This window comes from Perca flavescens, chromosome 7, assembly GCF_004354835.1.
Source record: "Perca flavescens isolate YP-PL-M2 chromosome 7, PFLA_1.0, whole genome shotgun sequence".
Classification (NCBI taxonomy): Eukaryota; Metazoa; Chordata; class Actinopteri; order Perciformes; family Percidae; genus Perca; species Perca flavescens.
Window position 1 is genome coordinate 22,198,309 of NC_041337.1, and position 13,460 is coordinate 22,211,768.

A 13,460-nucleotide genomic window follows, 5' to 3' on the forward strand; every position below is an offset into this window, starting at 1 on the left:
GTGCAAAGTACTGATGAATAGAGATAAAAACAGCCTTTGGAGTTATACTAAGGCTATGAAGGAAAACGAAAAGTTGCCCAGTTCATTTCCCCCTTCTCAATTGGAGATAGAGAAAGCATTTTTTGTAAAATGATATGTCAAAACTGTAGCCACGTATTTTATGATTCAATATGTTGGGTATGCATGATGAGGTCATGTGATTGCTTCACTCCCTTCATATTGTAGATATAAATTATGATATGGCTCAAAACTAAGAAATAGGGTCAACAAGTGTTTTTTTAAGAATTCAGCCTCTTTCAAGATTTGGATAAACAAAATAAAAAAAACAAAGCAATTTTAGTGCAGCATGAAGTAACATAAGTTCATCATGCTAGCAGCAAAGTGTTTTAAAAAGAATAAATAAGATGAACCAACAACAAAGCAGAGCATTTCTTTTATTCTTGTAGGATCTAAACCTAAAGAGAAACATGTGGCATCCAGCCAATTCAAAACTAGCTTGAGAGATTCGGTTTAAAGCAGAGTCTGACATTTCTTAATGTGTAACTGTCAGTCGTGCGACTGGGGTTGCCCTTGCTAAACTAGCGAGACAGATGACTGTTTAGATAAGGACGTCCCCAGCGGGGCCCTGAGAGCCTCGATGACTAAAGAGCAGTGTCTCCGTCAGTGACACCTCACTTTCACCCACTTTGGACAAAAATACTTATATAGCCCACAAATTCCTTTTAATTCAGGTAAAAGGCCCAAACCATGAGTCTGAGCTGCTCTGAGAGATGAGGGTCATCAGAGATTAACCCATGGCACTTTAGCAGTGGGGGAGCAAGAGGGGAGTCGCAGCGGAGCACAACAAACTACTTAGCCACCACAAAACATTCCAGCCCCTTCTCAGCTGCAATCCAGTAATGGATACTTCCTCAGCTCCTCGATTGGTCAAAATGTTTTCATACAATAATTTAATTCAGAAACACATTTACAAAGCAGGAGTAATCAATTTTAATTAGTTGATTTTTTTTTCATTCGCATAAAATGTAATGTACTGCGATCGATCTCTTTTGTTCTTTAATGCAGTGCCTCTTTCCTGTAATTCAAAGCTTTTCTTTTTCTTTTTTTACAGCCATTGATGACATTCTGTGACAAGCAGTGCTCTTCAGTATGGGGAATGAGTGTTACTTAACACAGGAGTGTTCACAATGAAACTTTAAGCCAGTGGAATTTGCTCAATAATGTGGCTATATTTTGGTTTGGAAATACAGTATTTTGTACTGTATGAAAGGTTTTGTTGAAAAACAGAAGTCAGACTATAAAAACACAACACTGTGTGTAAACTATGGTCACTGATCTTTGCTTGCTGACTTAAATGTTCTCAACATAAAAATGACATTTATTTCACAAAATAATTGTGCACAATTTTTGAAATGCAAACAAAAACTGTAGCGAGGTGAATGTCAAAGACATTTTCTGTGAAGAGCAGCTCAACATGTCTTAGTATGTGTGTTATGTTTGTGTTTATTACCAAACACAGTTGAATGACTAAAAATGTGCTTATAAAGTGATTTATACATGCGTTACCAAAAGTCTTAAGACATAAAATATATGACAAAACTTTGCAGACTCATCATTGGGTGCTTCATTGAATTTCATAAAAAACATGACAAATTACACACTTTAATCATCATTTTATAACTCAATGTATACACATCTTTAAAAAAGGAACAAAAACTGCACTGAGGTCAAGAAAAACGGTTCAGACTTTTACATTTTAAAATATAATTTTAGCCACAATAAACAGATCTGAGGTTGAAAACCAGTCAGTTGAAATGGGAGAAGCAACCTGCTACAGTAAAAAAAAAAACGAACACAAAGGCTTTTCCTAAAACTGCCACCGCTCTGTGTGTTGTCCTTCATATCATCAAGGCCCACCAGCCTTTCACATTCAATTAGTTGATTGAGGAAAAACGCAAGCGGCACCAGCAGCAAACAACGTGAAGCTTGTGTCCAAGCGACACACCACAGAAGTTGTGTTGTGGTGTCGGAAGAAGAGCTGCCTCCGTCACAAGCAACTTACAATGACAAGCCTATCCTCCTCTGTTGATCCAAACTGCTCCTCACACTCAGGCAGCACCCACCCAAAGACACACACACGCACACCCTGCAATCCACACAAAGCAAAGCACCTTGAAGTGAACCACTGCGATAGGCAAATAAAGCAGGGAGCTGTGGTGAAGATGCAGCAAGTTGGCATCAGTTTTGTGTGCAGTCCTTTCATTCTGCCAAATTGACTAATAAAACTAGAATAGAGAGGCCAGTGATAATAGAGAGAGGTGTCCTTTTATTGATCAAATTATTCCTTCTTGGGTACACTGTGCCACCGGATGAGAGTATGCTCACAAAGACAACCAGGCAGATTGTGACATTCCAATGACATTATAATCGCGCGTCAACCCGTCTCCAGTCAATAGGCTGAATGCACTAATCGTGCGTCTAGGATCAGTAATTTCATGGTCTTCAAAGGGGGCGAGGAATTGGTGGCATGACCCTCCACACGGGGTGAGACCCCTCTTTCCTCAGCGAGTGCCCCAGAGAGAAAGAGAGGAGAAGTATGGTGTTAAGGGAGACGCATCAAGGCAGGAGTGGAGCCAGAGAAGATTAACATCGCCATCTACTGGTCAGGGGTGGTACGGTTGGAGTCAAAGGGGGGAGGAAAGCCCAGCAGTTCACCCTTGCGGCCTGTCTTTTCGAGACCTGAGACCTGTCAGAAACATTTAGAGACACTTGCCAAGACAATGGGCCACACATCTACAGCGGCAGATAAGTCAAACTGAAATCACCGTCAAATGAGGGAAGCAACTTAGAGCAGTATGCTTTGGTTTGGTTTTGAAGAAAGAGAGCAGACAGAGTCTGTTCCTGATCACACTAAGTGACAAAGAAAAATGTTGGCTAATTCTCCTTTTCTGGAGGCTTCCAGCTGCCAGTAAGAATCTAACCTCGAGAGTAGGATAAGCATAAAAAGAGTGTGGTGCTGACAGCGTCAGAAGACAACACTCATCAGGGTCGCAGAAGTAGCAGTTTGCTTTCTTCTCATTTAACCCGATGCCAGAGAGGATACAAACACGACACCTCGTCGGATTCAATGATTATTCTTCATTTCAACCTTTCTGAGACAGTAACGCTGGAGATTTCATTGGTTATGAAATTTCATAAAGTGACAAAAGCATGTGTGACATTTTGTTTATGCCACATCTAAACATAATCCACCTCTTCTGAGAAGTTCAGACAGAATTTTCTGGTTTTGCAACATGTTTGCTTGATGCATTGTAGATTGTTAAGAATATATGTGACATGACAATGATAATGAATCAGCACACCTTAAATCACAGATGTCACGCAATGTTCACATATTTATGTTCTTCCTTTGGATCTCTCTGTGGATCTTTAGATCTCAGATTATTAGATTTTTTTTTTTTAAATGTACCGTCTTCTTGAAAAAAACAGGGCTCCTTTTAAAGTATGTAAGTGTGTCTCCTGAAATGGGAAGATTTAATCAGATCAAAACACCAGAAAAAAAGGAGTATTCAGAAAGGAATGTTGCACGTGATACCTGCACAGCACCCATACTTGTTGTGACTATGTGACAATCAGAGGCAGTGGTCAAAGTTTAGGCGTCAACACCCATCTGAACTCTACATCAACTCATGTGGTGACGGTGGAAAATACATGTTTTACCAGGCTCCTCTAAAAGAAAGAGGAGAGGAGACAACCCACAGCGAACCACTATAATGTCACACGGGGTGGCGTGTTACAGCAGAGGGGCTGAGTTGGCAAGCAGCTCAGCAGCAGACAAGCACCTGTTCTGACATTTTCTGTCGACCTTGACACAGAAAACACATGACAATGCCACTCTCTGCATTTCAAAAGTACAGGCTGTTTGACGAAGACCCTTCGCTTTCCCTTTTTCTCGTCCCCCTGATACCTAAAGCTACTTTCCTCACAGTATGGAAAGGGAGAAAACCATGACGTAGTCCAATAGACATGAGGAGGGAAGGACAGAAGGCAAGTCACGTAGTGACAATAAATAAGAAAAAAACCGAGAGAGATATACAAAAATCTAATACTGAGTCACATTTGCAGACAACCAAAGAGCGTTTGCGCTTTCCACAGGATTGCAGGCCACCAATACCTCCCTTAAAATCCCAAATTCAACAGTAAGCACTGTAAATCTGTAAAGGGAAAAAAAGGCCTCAGCTTCTCTTCTATTTATTCTGTTCCTATCATCTCAATCTCACCCTTTCTTTTGAAGTTCATGACAGAGCTACAATGCATTCATCCATTTACTATTTTAATCAAAGAGAAAGCAAAGTACGGCTGCCAGGAAAGCCGCACACGAAAACAAATGCAATCTTCCTGTTAATCACTGCATTAACAAGAAGTCGACAGTCTTGACGCACATGCCAGGGAGCGGAGCCAGTCCAGGTGTTGGATAATTGTCAGTTGTGCAAGTGGCTACAGTTGCTTTTTTTACTGTGCCAACCTCTGTTTCACTGCTGGTCTACACTTGTGCCCCACCTTAATGATAGCTTTTAAAAGTCCTCTTTCTGCTGAAGACTGCATACAGACACAAAGAAGTCTTGGCAAGGGTTTCTCCATGCCAACTGTAGTGGACTATAGATGAAGGCTTAGACGTCCTGCTATAATCAGTGCCAAGTGAAGTGTAGCTCAATTTTAAAGAAGCATGAGGAGTGTCTAATTGTAATGAAAGGCCAAACAACACTTGAAAAAACACACAGGCTTGGTAAACTTTCTTAAAAACAAGCCCATATTTACAGTTTCTGACAGCAACTTGTCAGAAATGATTCTCGTGTTTCTTTTATTCAGAAATAAAACTCCATTTGCAGGTGAGGATAACATTATTCTGAGAGGAAGGGATGAATTGTAAATCAGGCTGAACCTTTCATTTAAAAAACACACTGACAACTTTACAGTTTACTATCAATGTACCTCTCTATCACACATCTAAAGTTAGGCTAATTAGAGTGCAATTTTTTCACTTAAGTGCACTTTTTGCAGGTTTTATGATACATTTATCTCAGTTTTAGTATTCTGTCACTTTCATTTTAGCCCGGAGAGTAGCCCACTATCTCTTTTTTTCAGATTCCCCAGATAAAGCCACAATCTCAGGGTGCCACACACAGAGAAACTCTGAAATCCCATTAGCATTTTGCTTTCATTATTTTTAATCAAACCCAGAAAACTGACGCATATTAATTAATATCCATTACCAGTTTTTTGCCCCCCTCCCAGAGAAGACGTTGGGGGGAGGGAAAAGAAGCAATTAACTTAACAAAATAATAAAAAAAAATGTTTTAGAAATCCCTGATAAATGTCATGTGAGGTCCCGTCTAAATGTAAGAAGTGTAATACATTCTTGCTGTCATATTCCATTAAACTGCTATTACAGTCTTGATAGAACTATTAGTCACTACATTATTAATAACATTAATGTATTTACATTTTTGGTGTACAAGCCTGCTTTCATGCAATAATTTATGAACCAGACTTTAGATATGTTATAACGTTCCCATCTATGCTCTTTTTTGTTTATTATTGATTGTGAAAACAGTCAAAATTCCAAGTCAAATCCCCCTCTGCCCTTCCTCCCCCCTTAATGTATTGGAGTGAGCTGTTTACATTAAAGGACTGGAATAAAGTGCATTTACATCTGAAGCATAACTTCATAATTTACATTCCAACATTTATTAGAGGTGACAAACGAGCATTTGGTCCACTCGTGCTTTTCCACAATGCAGCACTCATTCAATCCATATAAATTACAGCTGGGCTAGGGAGTGCAAGAGCAAATTATTTTATTATATTTATGCATGTATGACTCTATAGGGGGTTACTAAGACAAACAGGGAATTACTTGATTAGGCCAACTGTGGTTAACAAAGAAAGAAATATGAGACTGAAGGTTGGGCCAATCAAATTTGAGCATTTATTTAAATATTTGGCCTCAATTCAAAAAAAATCTAAAATACACAGATCTTAGTGTAAAAGCTAAAGATCGATAAGATTGATGTATTTATAAAATGAGTAAACTGCAGACTCTGTTTTAGCTACATTTTACAGTAGACTACTGTGTATTGTATAATCTATAAAGAGCTCTTTTAAGTATTGCTGTTCCAATAGCTTACGCTGAGCTAGAACTAATATTATTCAATTAAAAGAAACTTGCCTAAAAGGCAGTATTATATTACATAATTAGACAGGGCAGCATTTTCAGAAGTGTAGTTACAAATGCACTGAGGGGATCCCAGCATTTGAACAAATATCTGGCGCTGTAGGGGAGCTTGCCGACAAATTAACAGCTAATAACTTGCTGGGAAGCCAGATAAAAGAGAAAAAACATTCCCCAAAGTGTCAATTACAAATCATTTTTCCTCTGATTCCCCACACTTGTGTAGGCATGATGTGCTAAAACACATTTTGAATAGTGTGCCAAAACTGCATGTTGTTCGTTTATTTCTATTTTTTTACAGAAATAATTAAGCAGCGGGATTGTTTAGGATAGCTCCGAAAGCATAATCGTATGGCTCCCTTGTGAGAGCACTTGCTGGTCAGAGAGGAGAGAGACAGACGGACGGGTGCAGGGACAGGGGGAAATGAAGGGGGATTCAATCAAATTCATGTTCATTAAAATCAGAGGACATCACAAAAATTAGAAAGATGCTGACAAATCAAAGGGTCTCAGTACCTGAATTACCATAGTCATTTACTTATTAAAGCCAGGATGCTTCCTGTCAATCAAGAGCCATCACATTCTCCATTTGCTGCGGAAAGCCAGCGTAATTGCTTCTCATACTAATCAACACAACTTGTGTAATTATGCCTTGAAAGTGACATTGGAGGCTGAGAGCGATGTGAGCAGTCTTGACAGCGGAGACATCTCAGATTCATCGGGAGATTTCCAGCCTCGCTACGAGGAGACAAGCCACTCTCAGACCAAGTTACTCACTTGAGCAGTTTACAACCATAAACACAAAGAAAAGACGATAAATCAAGCTGAAGTAATTACAAAGCAGAATAGAGAGTATAAAGGAAGCTCAACTCAATAAGGCCACTTTCCCAAGTATATTGAGGCAAAATGACTGCGCTGTAATTAAACTGGTGTCGTATTTCTATCATTTCTTAAGTAAACATATTATGACAGTTCACTAAATTGTGGGAGAATAGGAAATTACAGCTCTGCTACCATGCTGTTTACATTAATGTACTTGCTGAGACGAAAACCCTACAAATAAAGCCCTAAGTATTCATTAAAGTTTATAGAATTTGGCTTAATCACAGACTTTACATGTGTCTCCAGAATGAACTTTGGGTAAAACTAGCTTTAACATTCCTCTGAGCATTGGAAAACTATCCAAACCATATTCCCAGGCTGCATCTGTTACTAGTCACACTGCGGCCCAGCCAGGCAGGTCAGAGCGAGGTCAAATTACTGTAACAAACCAAGAGCCCCGGGCCACGACACGAGACAATATCTACATAAAATATGCGTATTATTGACATACACCGACAACAGCTTCTTCATTTACTATGAACTTTACAGTACATTAAAGGATTTTCAATGCTCTCATCAAAATCCAAAGATAAAGTCGCTATTGTCGGGGTTGGCAATGCAGATCTAGTCCGGCTTAGCACATGAGGCAGAAACCACAAAATAAATACAATTTATACAATGGGTTGGACTTTTCTGTGCTCATCGTTTTCAAAGAGATGGGAGGAACCAATAGAAAAAAAAGTCACCAACATCAAAAAGAAGTCAACCGATAACTGGCATTCTCTGAGGGTAGTAAGCGTGATGATTTCATCTGCAAACAGAAACAAAGATGAGAGATTTATGGCTCGTAAAAAAGTTCAAAAGACAGAAAAACCAAAAATTCTCATCTGTGTCATTCCTCACTCATGACCTCCAAACTTTAGCACATGTTGAAAACAAAGTAAAGAAATGCACTAATTTACTGACATAGAAAAAAGGGCTTTTACAGGAAAAGCTTGTGTGATTCACCCTTTGCGTTCAACTCTAATGAGTCAAAAAATGTGACCTGCACTTAAACAAGAAGTCACAGCCAGAAGCTGTAAACTCATTTTCCCCATCCGAGCCAGCAACGTCGGCAGGACCTGGAAGATGTGCTCCGAGCACGCACGATAAATCTGACGTGAAATCATAATCATAAAAGCAATTAGCTGACCCTGCGCCACTCGTCCTTGGACATGACAGTGAGAATTCATACAGAGTCCTCTAAGGAGGCTAGCTGCTGGGTTGGGCGAGGAGGGGAAAAAGTGCAACACAGCAATAATAAAACGGAGGGCTCTTCCTGTATCATTAACCACTGAAACAAACAGCGCATGATGCACAATGAGTGTTGCACTGAGAAACAGAGAATTGAGCTTTTATGCTTTTCAAAGAGAAAACTTCACCACGACCACTGAAACAAACTGTCATGTGCAGATGTTTCACTATTGGCATGGTAAATAAAATGTGTCATCACCATATCCTACATCACTCTGCATTAGCCCACACTGTGAAACACAGTTTTCAGAGAACTAATATAATTCATCAGATAATTCTAAATAAGTTTACTTATTTGAAATTAAACATAAGAGTATGAAGATGAATGCATTCCATACTCGCCTTTGTTCTGCAGAGCGTGTAGCATGTTTACAGTCAATGTGACAGGATACTGAATATATTGACTGTGAGATGGCAGGTGATCAGATTTATTCCACTTTTCTCTTTCAAGGAGTGTGTTAGAATCTGAAAAATATCTCTTCACACACCCTCGCAGGCGTACACATAGTTTCTCGCCATCACTTCCCACCGAGTAATTACAGCGAGGCCCAACTAGTGGCTGCCACCTAGTGACCGTCTTCTCCAATAATCATGAAATATTTCTATGGCTCGCGCCCCCACTCGGACCATAACTCTCCTTTACTGCAGACAGCTCCAATAAAGGATTACAATTACAATTAAAGTAATGAGCAAAGAGGAAAAAAGGAAAATCTCAGAGAAGGTTCCCTTGACTAACTAAATGGTAGCCTAGTTTCTTGACAGAATGGCGTTACCATACCAGACTCATTACTGGCTCCCATTTCTTATTCTGCCCCAATAATTAATTTGGGCGTGCTGAAACCTGGAGTCCTCAAAAATTAAAATAATGGTTTTGAAAGTGATGAATGTGAAATGAATTGAAATATGAATAATCAAATAAGAGATTAACTTCTTGTTAGTTTTGCTTTATAGTGGTGAAAGTGTAAAACGGTTCGAATGACTTAAAATGTACTGTATTTTCATTTTTCTTTTTTTTATTGTACAAGTCATACAATCCAGTGAACACACACACACACACACACACACACACACACACAATAGATTGGTGTTAAAGGGACATACATTTCCACAAACATGTTTCATGGGGGAAGTCATTAAGGACAAAAAACAAGACCCATGAGTAACCTCTGACTGTGTTAAATGTGTGTTACACCCATGCATAAGTGAAAAAGAAAAAATCTCTTTTCAGAGCTAACATATGAGGAACATCTGTCTGCCTGCGACTTATGAGGCTCAGCAGAAGAGCCGTCAGGGAGAAAGGGAGGTGAACTGAGGAGAAAAAGAGCCACAAAAAAACAATAGCAGCGGTGGTGCCTTCATGTCGCTGGCTGGACCGATAATTGTTGCCACGTCCTCTGCCAACCTGCCAGGTACCTCAAAACTCCTGCACTTAACACACTGTTCTTTTTACCCCCCTCTATAGTATGATGGCTATTGCAGAGAGGCTACGGAAATTTGGAGACTGCTGAGCCAAAACAGATCACTTCAAAGCGGCTTATTTAACGCTTGCTAAATTTTTCATCACAGTCGCTTAATATCCTAGGGAAGGGGAGCTTTTGAAGTTGCTGTGAGACCGGGGATGTTCTTCGTACAATTCTTTTTCCCCTCCCATTTCCACCCTCCCTCTGCTGTACTAAAACCCCCAAACCTAAATACATATACAGACTAAGTTAACAATACGTATGACCACATGCACACACAGAAGTGTGAAAATGGTACAGATGCACCTCCTGCGCACACATAAACCACACGCTTGCATCCTGTGACTGTGATTTTTCAGTGTGACGAGAGTAAAGGACAGGCCTAATTCTGCAAGGCATACCCAAAAGAATTAGAATCCTATTTGGTGAGGGGTACACTCTCCTGTAGACCAGCTGCACACACACACAAGCCTACACACAAGCCTACACACACACACACACACACACACACACACACACACACACACACACACACACACACCTTTTTTTGTGCTGGATGTTCACATTAAATATCAGGGATGAACTGTGGTCCTGTGTTTTGCTGCTTTTATGAGATAGGGAGGGAAAGTCTTTGGTTTTTGGGCTGATGGTGAGATAAAACAAGGAATTTGAAGATTTCACATTGGACTCCGATAAATTGTGAAGGGCGTTTTTCAATATGATAAATGCCCTGACATTTTATAGACAAAAGATTAATCAGGAAAATAAAGCAGATTAATCGATAATGAAAATAATAATTAGTTGCAGCCCTCATCTCCAAATAGACAATGACAAAATACCTTAGCTATGAATGTAGTAGTAATCTTTTTTTATTTTATTTTTTTTATCTAAAGTTTAAACTATAGCCAAGACATGGCCAGCATGTCAGGTGGCCATTTGCATTTCACTCACAGCAGTCAAATAAGTCACTTAATGCAATTATAATGCAGTTTACAGCTTAGCACATGATGAGAAAAGAAATACATTTAATTTTAATCCCATACAATAGCTAGTCGTATATCACAATATACTCCTATGCTACTGGATATTATGTTAATGTACTTCCTGGTTTCACCCAGTTTTTTTATCATGTGATCAAAGGGATGTGTACACTAATTATCGTTAGTTATGTGTGTTTGGGTGGATTTCAAAGCAATGAGGACAGAGTAATCGGAGAAGACGAGGGGTGAGCAGTGAGCACAGGTGTCACTGTAGGGAGAAAGCACAAAGACTAGGGAGACACCGGCAAGAGACTGGCAGGGGCAATGGCCATAGCAGCGATGAGTGGAAGGTGGGAGGGGGGAGGGGAGTTATAGACGGAGAAGAAGCAAGCCGGGGTTAGAGCAAGTAAAGAGCAGCGCCAGAGGCAACAGCAGCGGCTGGCAACGACTGGTATACCAGTCAACCATGGAACACACACACACACACACACACACACACACACACACACTCAAACAGGCTCTCTCTCTCTCTCTCTCAACTGCAGGTCCAGACCTCCCCCTCTGGCCTGGATGGTGGCAAAGGCTGTGGCACCGGCCCCTGAGCAGGGCCCTCTTGCTACAGAGGAGAGCCCATGCCGTGCAGTGTGCCAGGGCCTGCTGATCTGGGCGAGGTGAGTCAGAACCTGTTAACATGACTGGTGTCCCCAGCCTGACACACTGGCTTGTCTGACGTGCACATGTGCACAGAAATGTTATACAAACGTGTATGCTCGCTCTCTCTCTCCCTCTCTCTCTCTGCCCTCCCAACCCTGCCAGCACTCCCTTTCCTCTCATCCAGATAAAATCCTTTCAGACATAAATTTCAATTATTCACCTCATCCAAATAATGCCATGTGACAAGAATTATCCCTACTGTAATAATCCACTTAACTGGGAAAGAGCAGCTCATCAAAAAGAGAAAGGAGAAAAGGGGTTGGAAGTGAGGGTGAGGGTGGTGGTGGTGCGGGGGAGACTTGTCAACCGGTCTCGAATCAGGACCCTCATAACAAGAATTTCTTCCCTTTTTGAGGAGGCAGTCTTGAAGCGCACTGGGATGATGAAATTGAAGTAAATTGAAAGAAAGCCTGGGAGAATGCTCCCACAATCAATAACCCCAGGATTAAATTAGCCTTGGCATGAAGGGATGATGGGGGGAGGATGAAGAGTGAATGGTGGTGAATGACATTGAGACATGTAGGCTGAACAATACAGCACTCCTATAACCTGGATGCTGTGTCCATACAAGGACAGCGAATGTGCCTGTGATGTATTCCATCCCACTTAGCAAAAAGACAGTCCTGGCTATAATCATTGTCATCACTTTTGAGCCAATGTCTAATTAACACTTTCCTTCACACATTTTTGAAAGACGTCCGATGTTTATTGTTATTAAATGTTACTGGCTTTGTATGTATTCACAACTTAGACAACTTATGAGAACTCTAGAGACTCCAGAAACCCTTAAAGTTAAAGGGGTAACAAAAACATTATTCATATAGAATAATATTTCTTCTAACTGAATATTCATTACTATATTACTGTAATGCATCAATGAAGCAATATTTACAGATGCGGTGATATTAAAATATTATTTTAATTTCATCTACATCTTCAAGAATGATGATAAAGAGATCCTTTCTTACAGGCACAGGGAGGATAGTTGGCATGCTGTGTGTCTAAATTTTTGTTTAAATAGTATTTTCTTTTCTAATTCAAACACGTCCTGGACCCAATTGTGGGTGACAACCCATACTGAAAAGCAATAGGCTAAACCACAGACCTATGTGGTAAAAGTGTTATGCTAAACATGATTAAAGCAAATGTGAAACCATTGTGACTGCTAAAATAGACCTTTCCTACATGTTTTTTACTCTCTCAAGACAAGGAACATAAAGTACACTCTCATTATGGGTTTGGGGACATCAATGTGGTGCTAAAGTGACTGGCTGCTAATTGGAAGCCTTCAACACTTGATCTCACTGGGGAATGTGTAATATGATCTGATTAGCCAAGGAAAAGTAGTTTGTTGATGAAAAGATAAAAAACAAACTTCTTTCAGTCACTAGATCATAAAAAACAAACTCACTGTTCCTCAACTATGCGTCATCAATTGCCAAGAGTATGCTGACGTTAATTCTCTACAAACACTTTGGCGGCTGATTTCACTGGCTAGCACACAATCAGAGCAAAGGTTCTGACCAGTGAAACCAGTTGCTTAAGTGTTTACAAACTTGCATACTTTGTAGCATCGATAGTACACGAGATTAATGGCACGCAGCATTTATCAATATTTGAAAATTAGCATTTAATAAAGAAAACTTTTTTGACTGAGTGAAATGTGACTATCATTTCATCTAACCTGCTATATCTATCTAATGCACTTACATCAAATAGGCATACTTCAACGATTTTGTTATTCTAGTCCATATTGCCTTTATCAGTCAAGTCATTTGTATTAAATACGGAGTCCTTACCAGTGCTTCTCTGGGGGGAGCTGCCGCTTCATCTCCAGGTGGAAGGCCAGGCTGAGAAAATAAATAAACACTTGTATTAGAGTGCCATCTACTGGAGGACAGAGGCTGTGCTGGTTTAACACAGCCAATGTTTAGACTGCAGCAGTGGTGGAAAGTAACT

At 40.1% G+C, this 13,460-nt stretch overlaps 1 protein-coding gene across 2 annotated transcripts in view; it reads right to left on the reverse strand.

Annotated features, from left to right (window-relative positions):
* The window catches only part of pex14 (peroxisomal biogenesis factor 14), a 49,346-nt gene that overhangs the window by 33,549 nt on the left and 2,337 nt on the right, over positions 1–13,460 (reverse strand). For both annotated transcript variants that reach the window (XM_028584030.1, XM_028584029.1), the window contains exon 2: positions 13,301–13,351. In XM_028584030.1, coding sequence (XP_028439831.1) covers positions 13,301–13,351 — 51 coding nt within the window. The remainder of the gene's footprint in view (positions 1–13,300; positions 13,352–13,460) is intronic.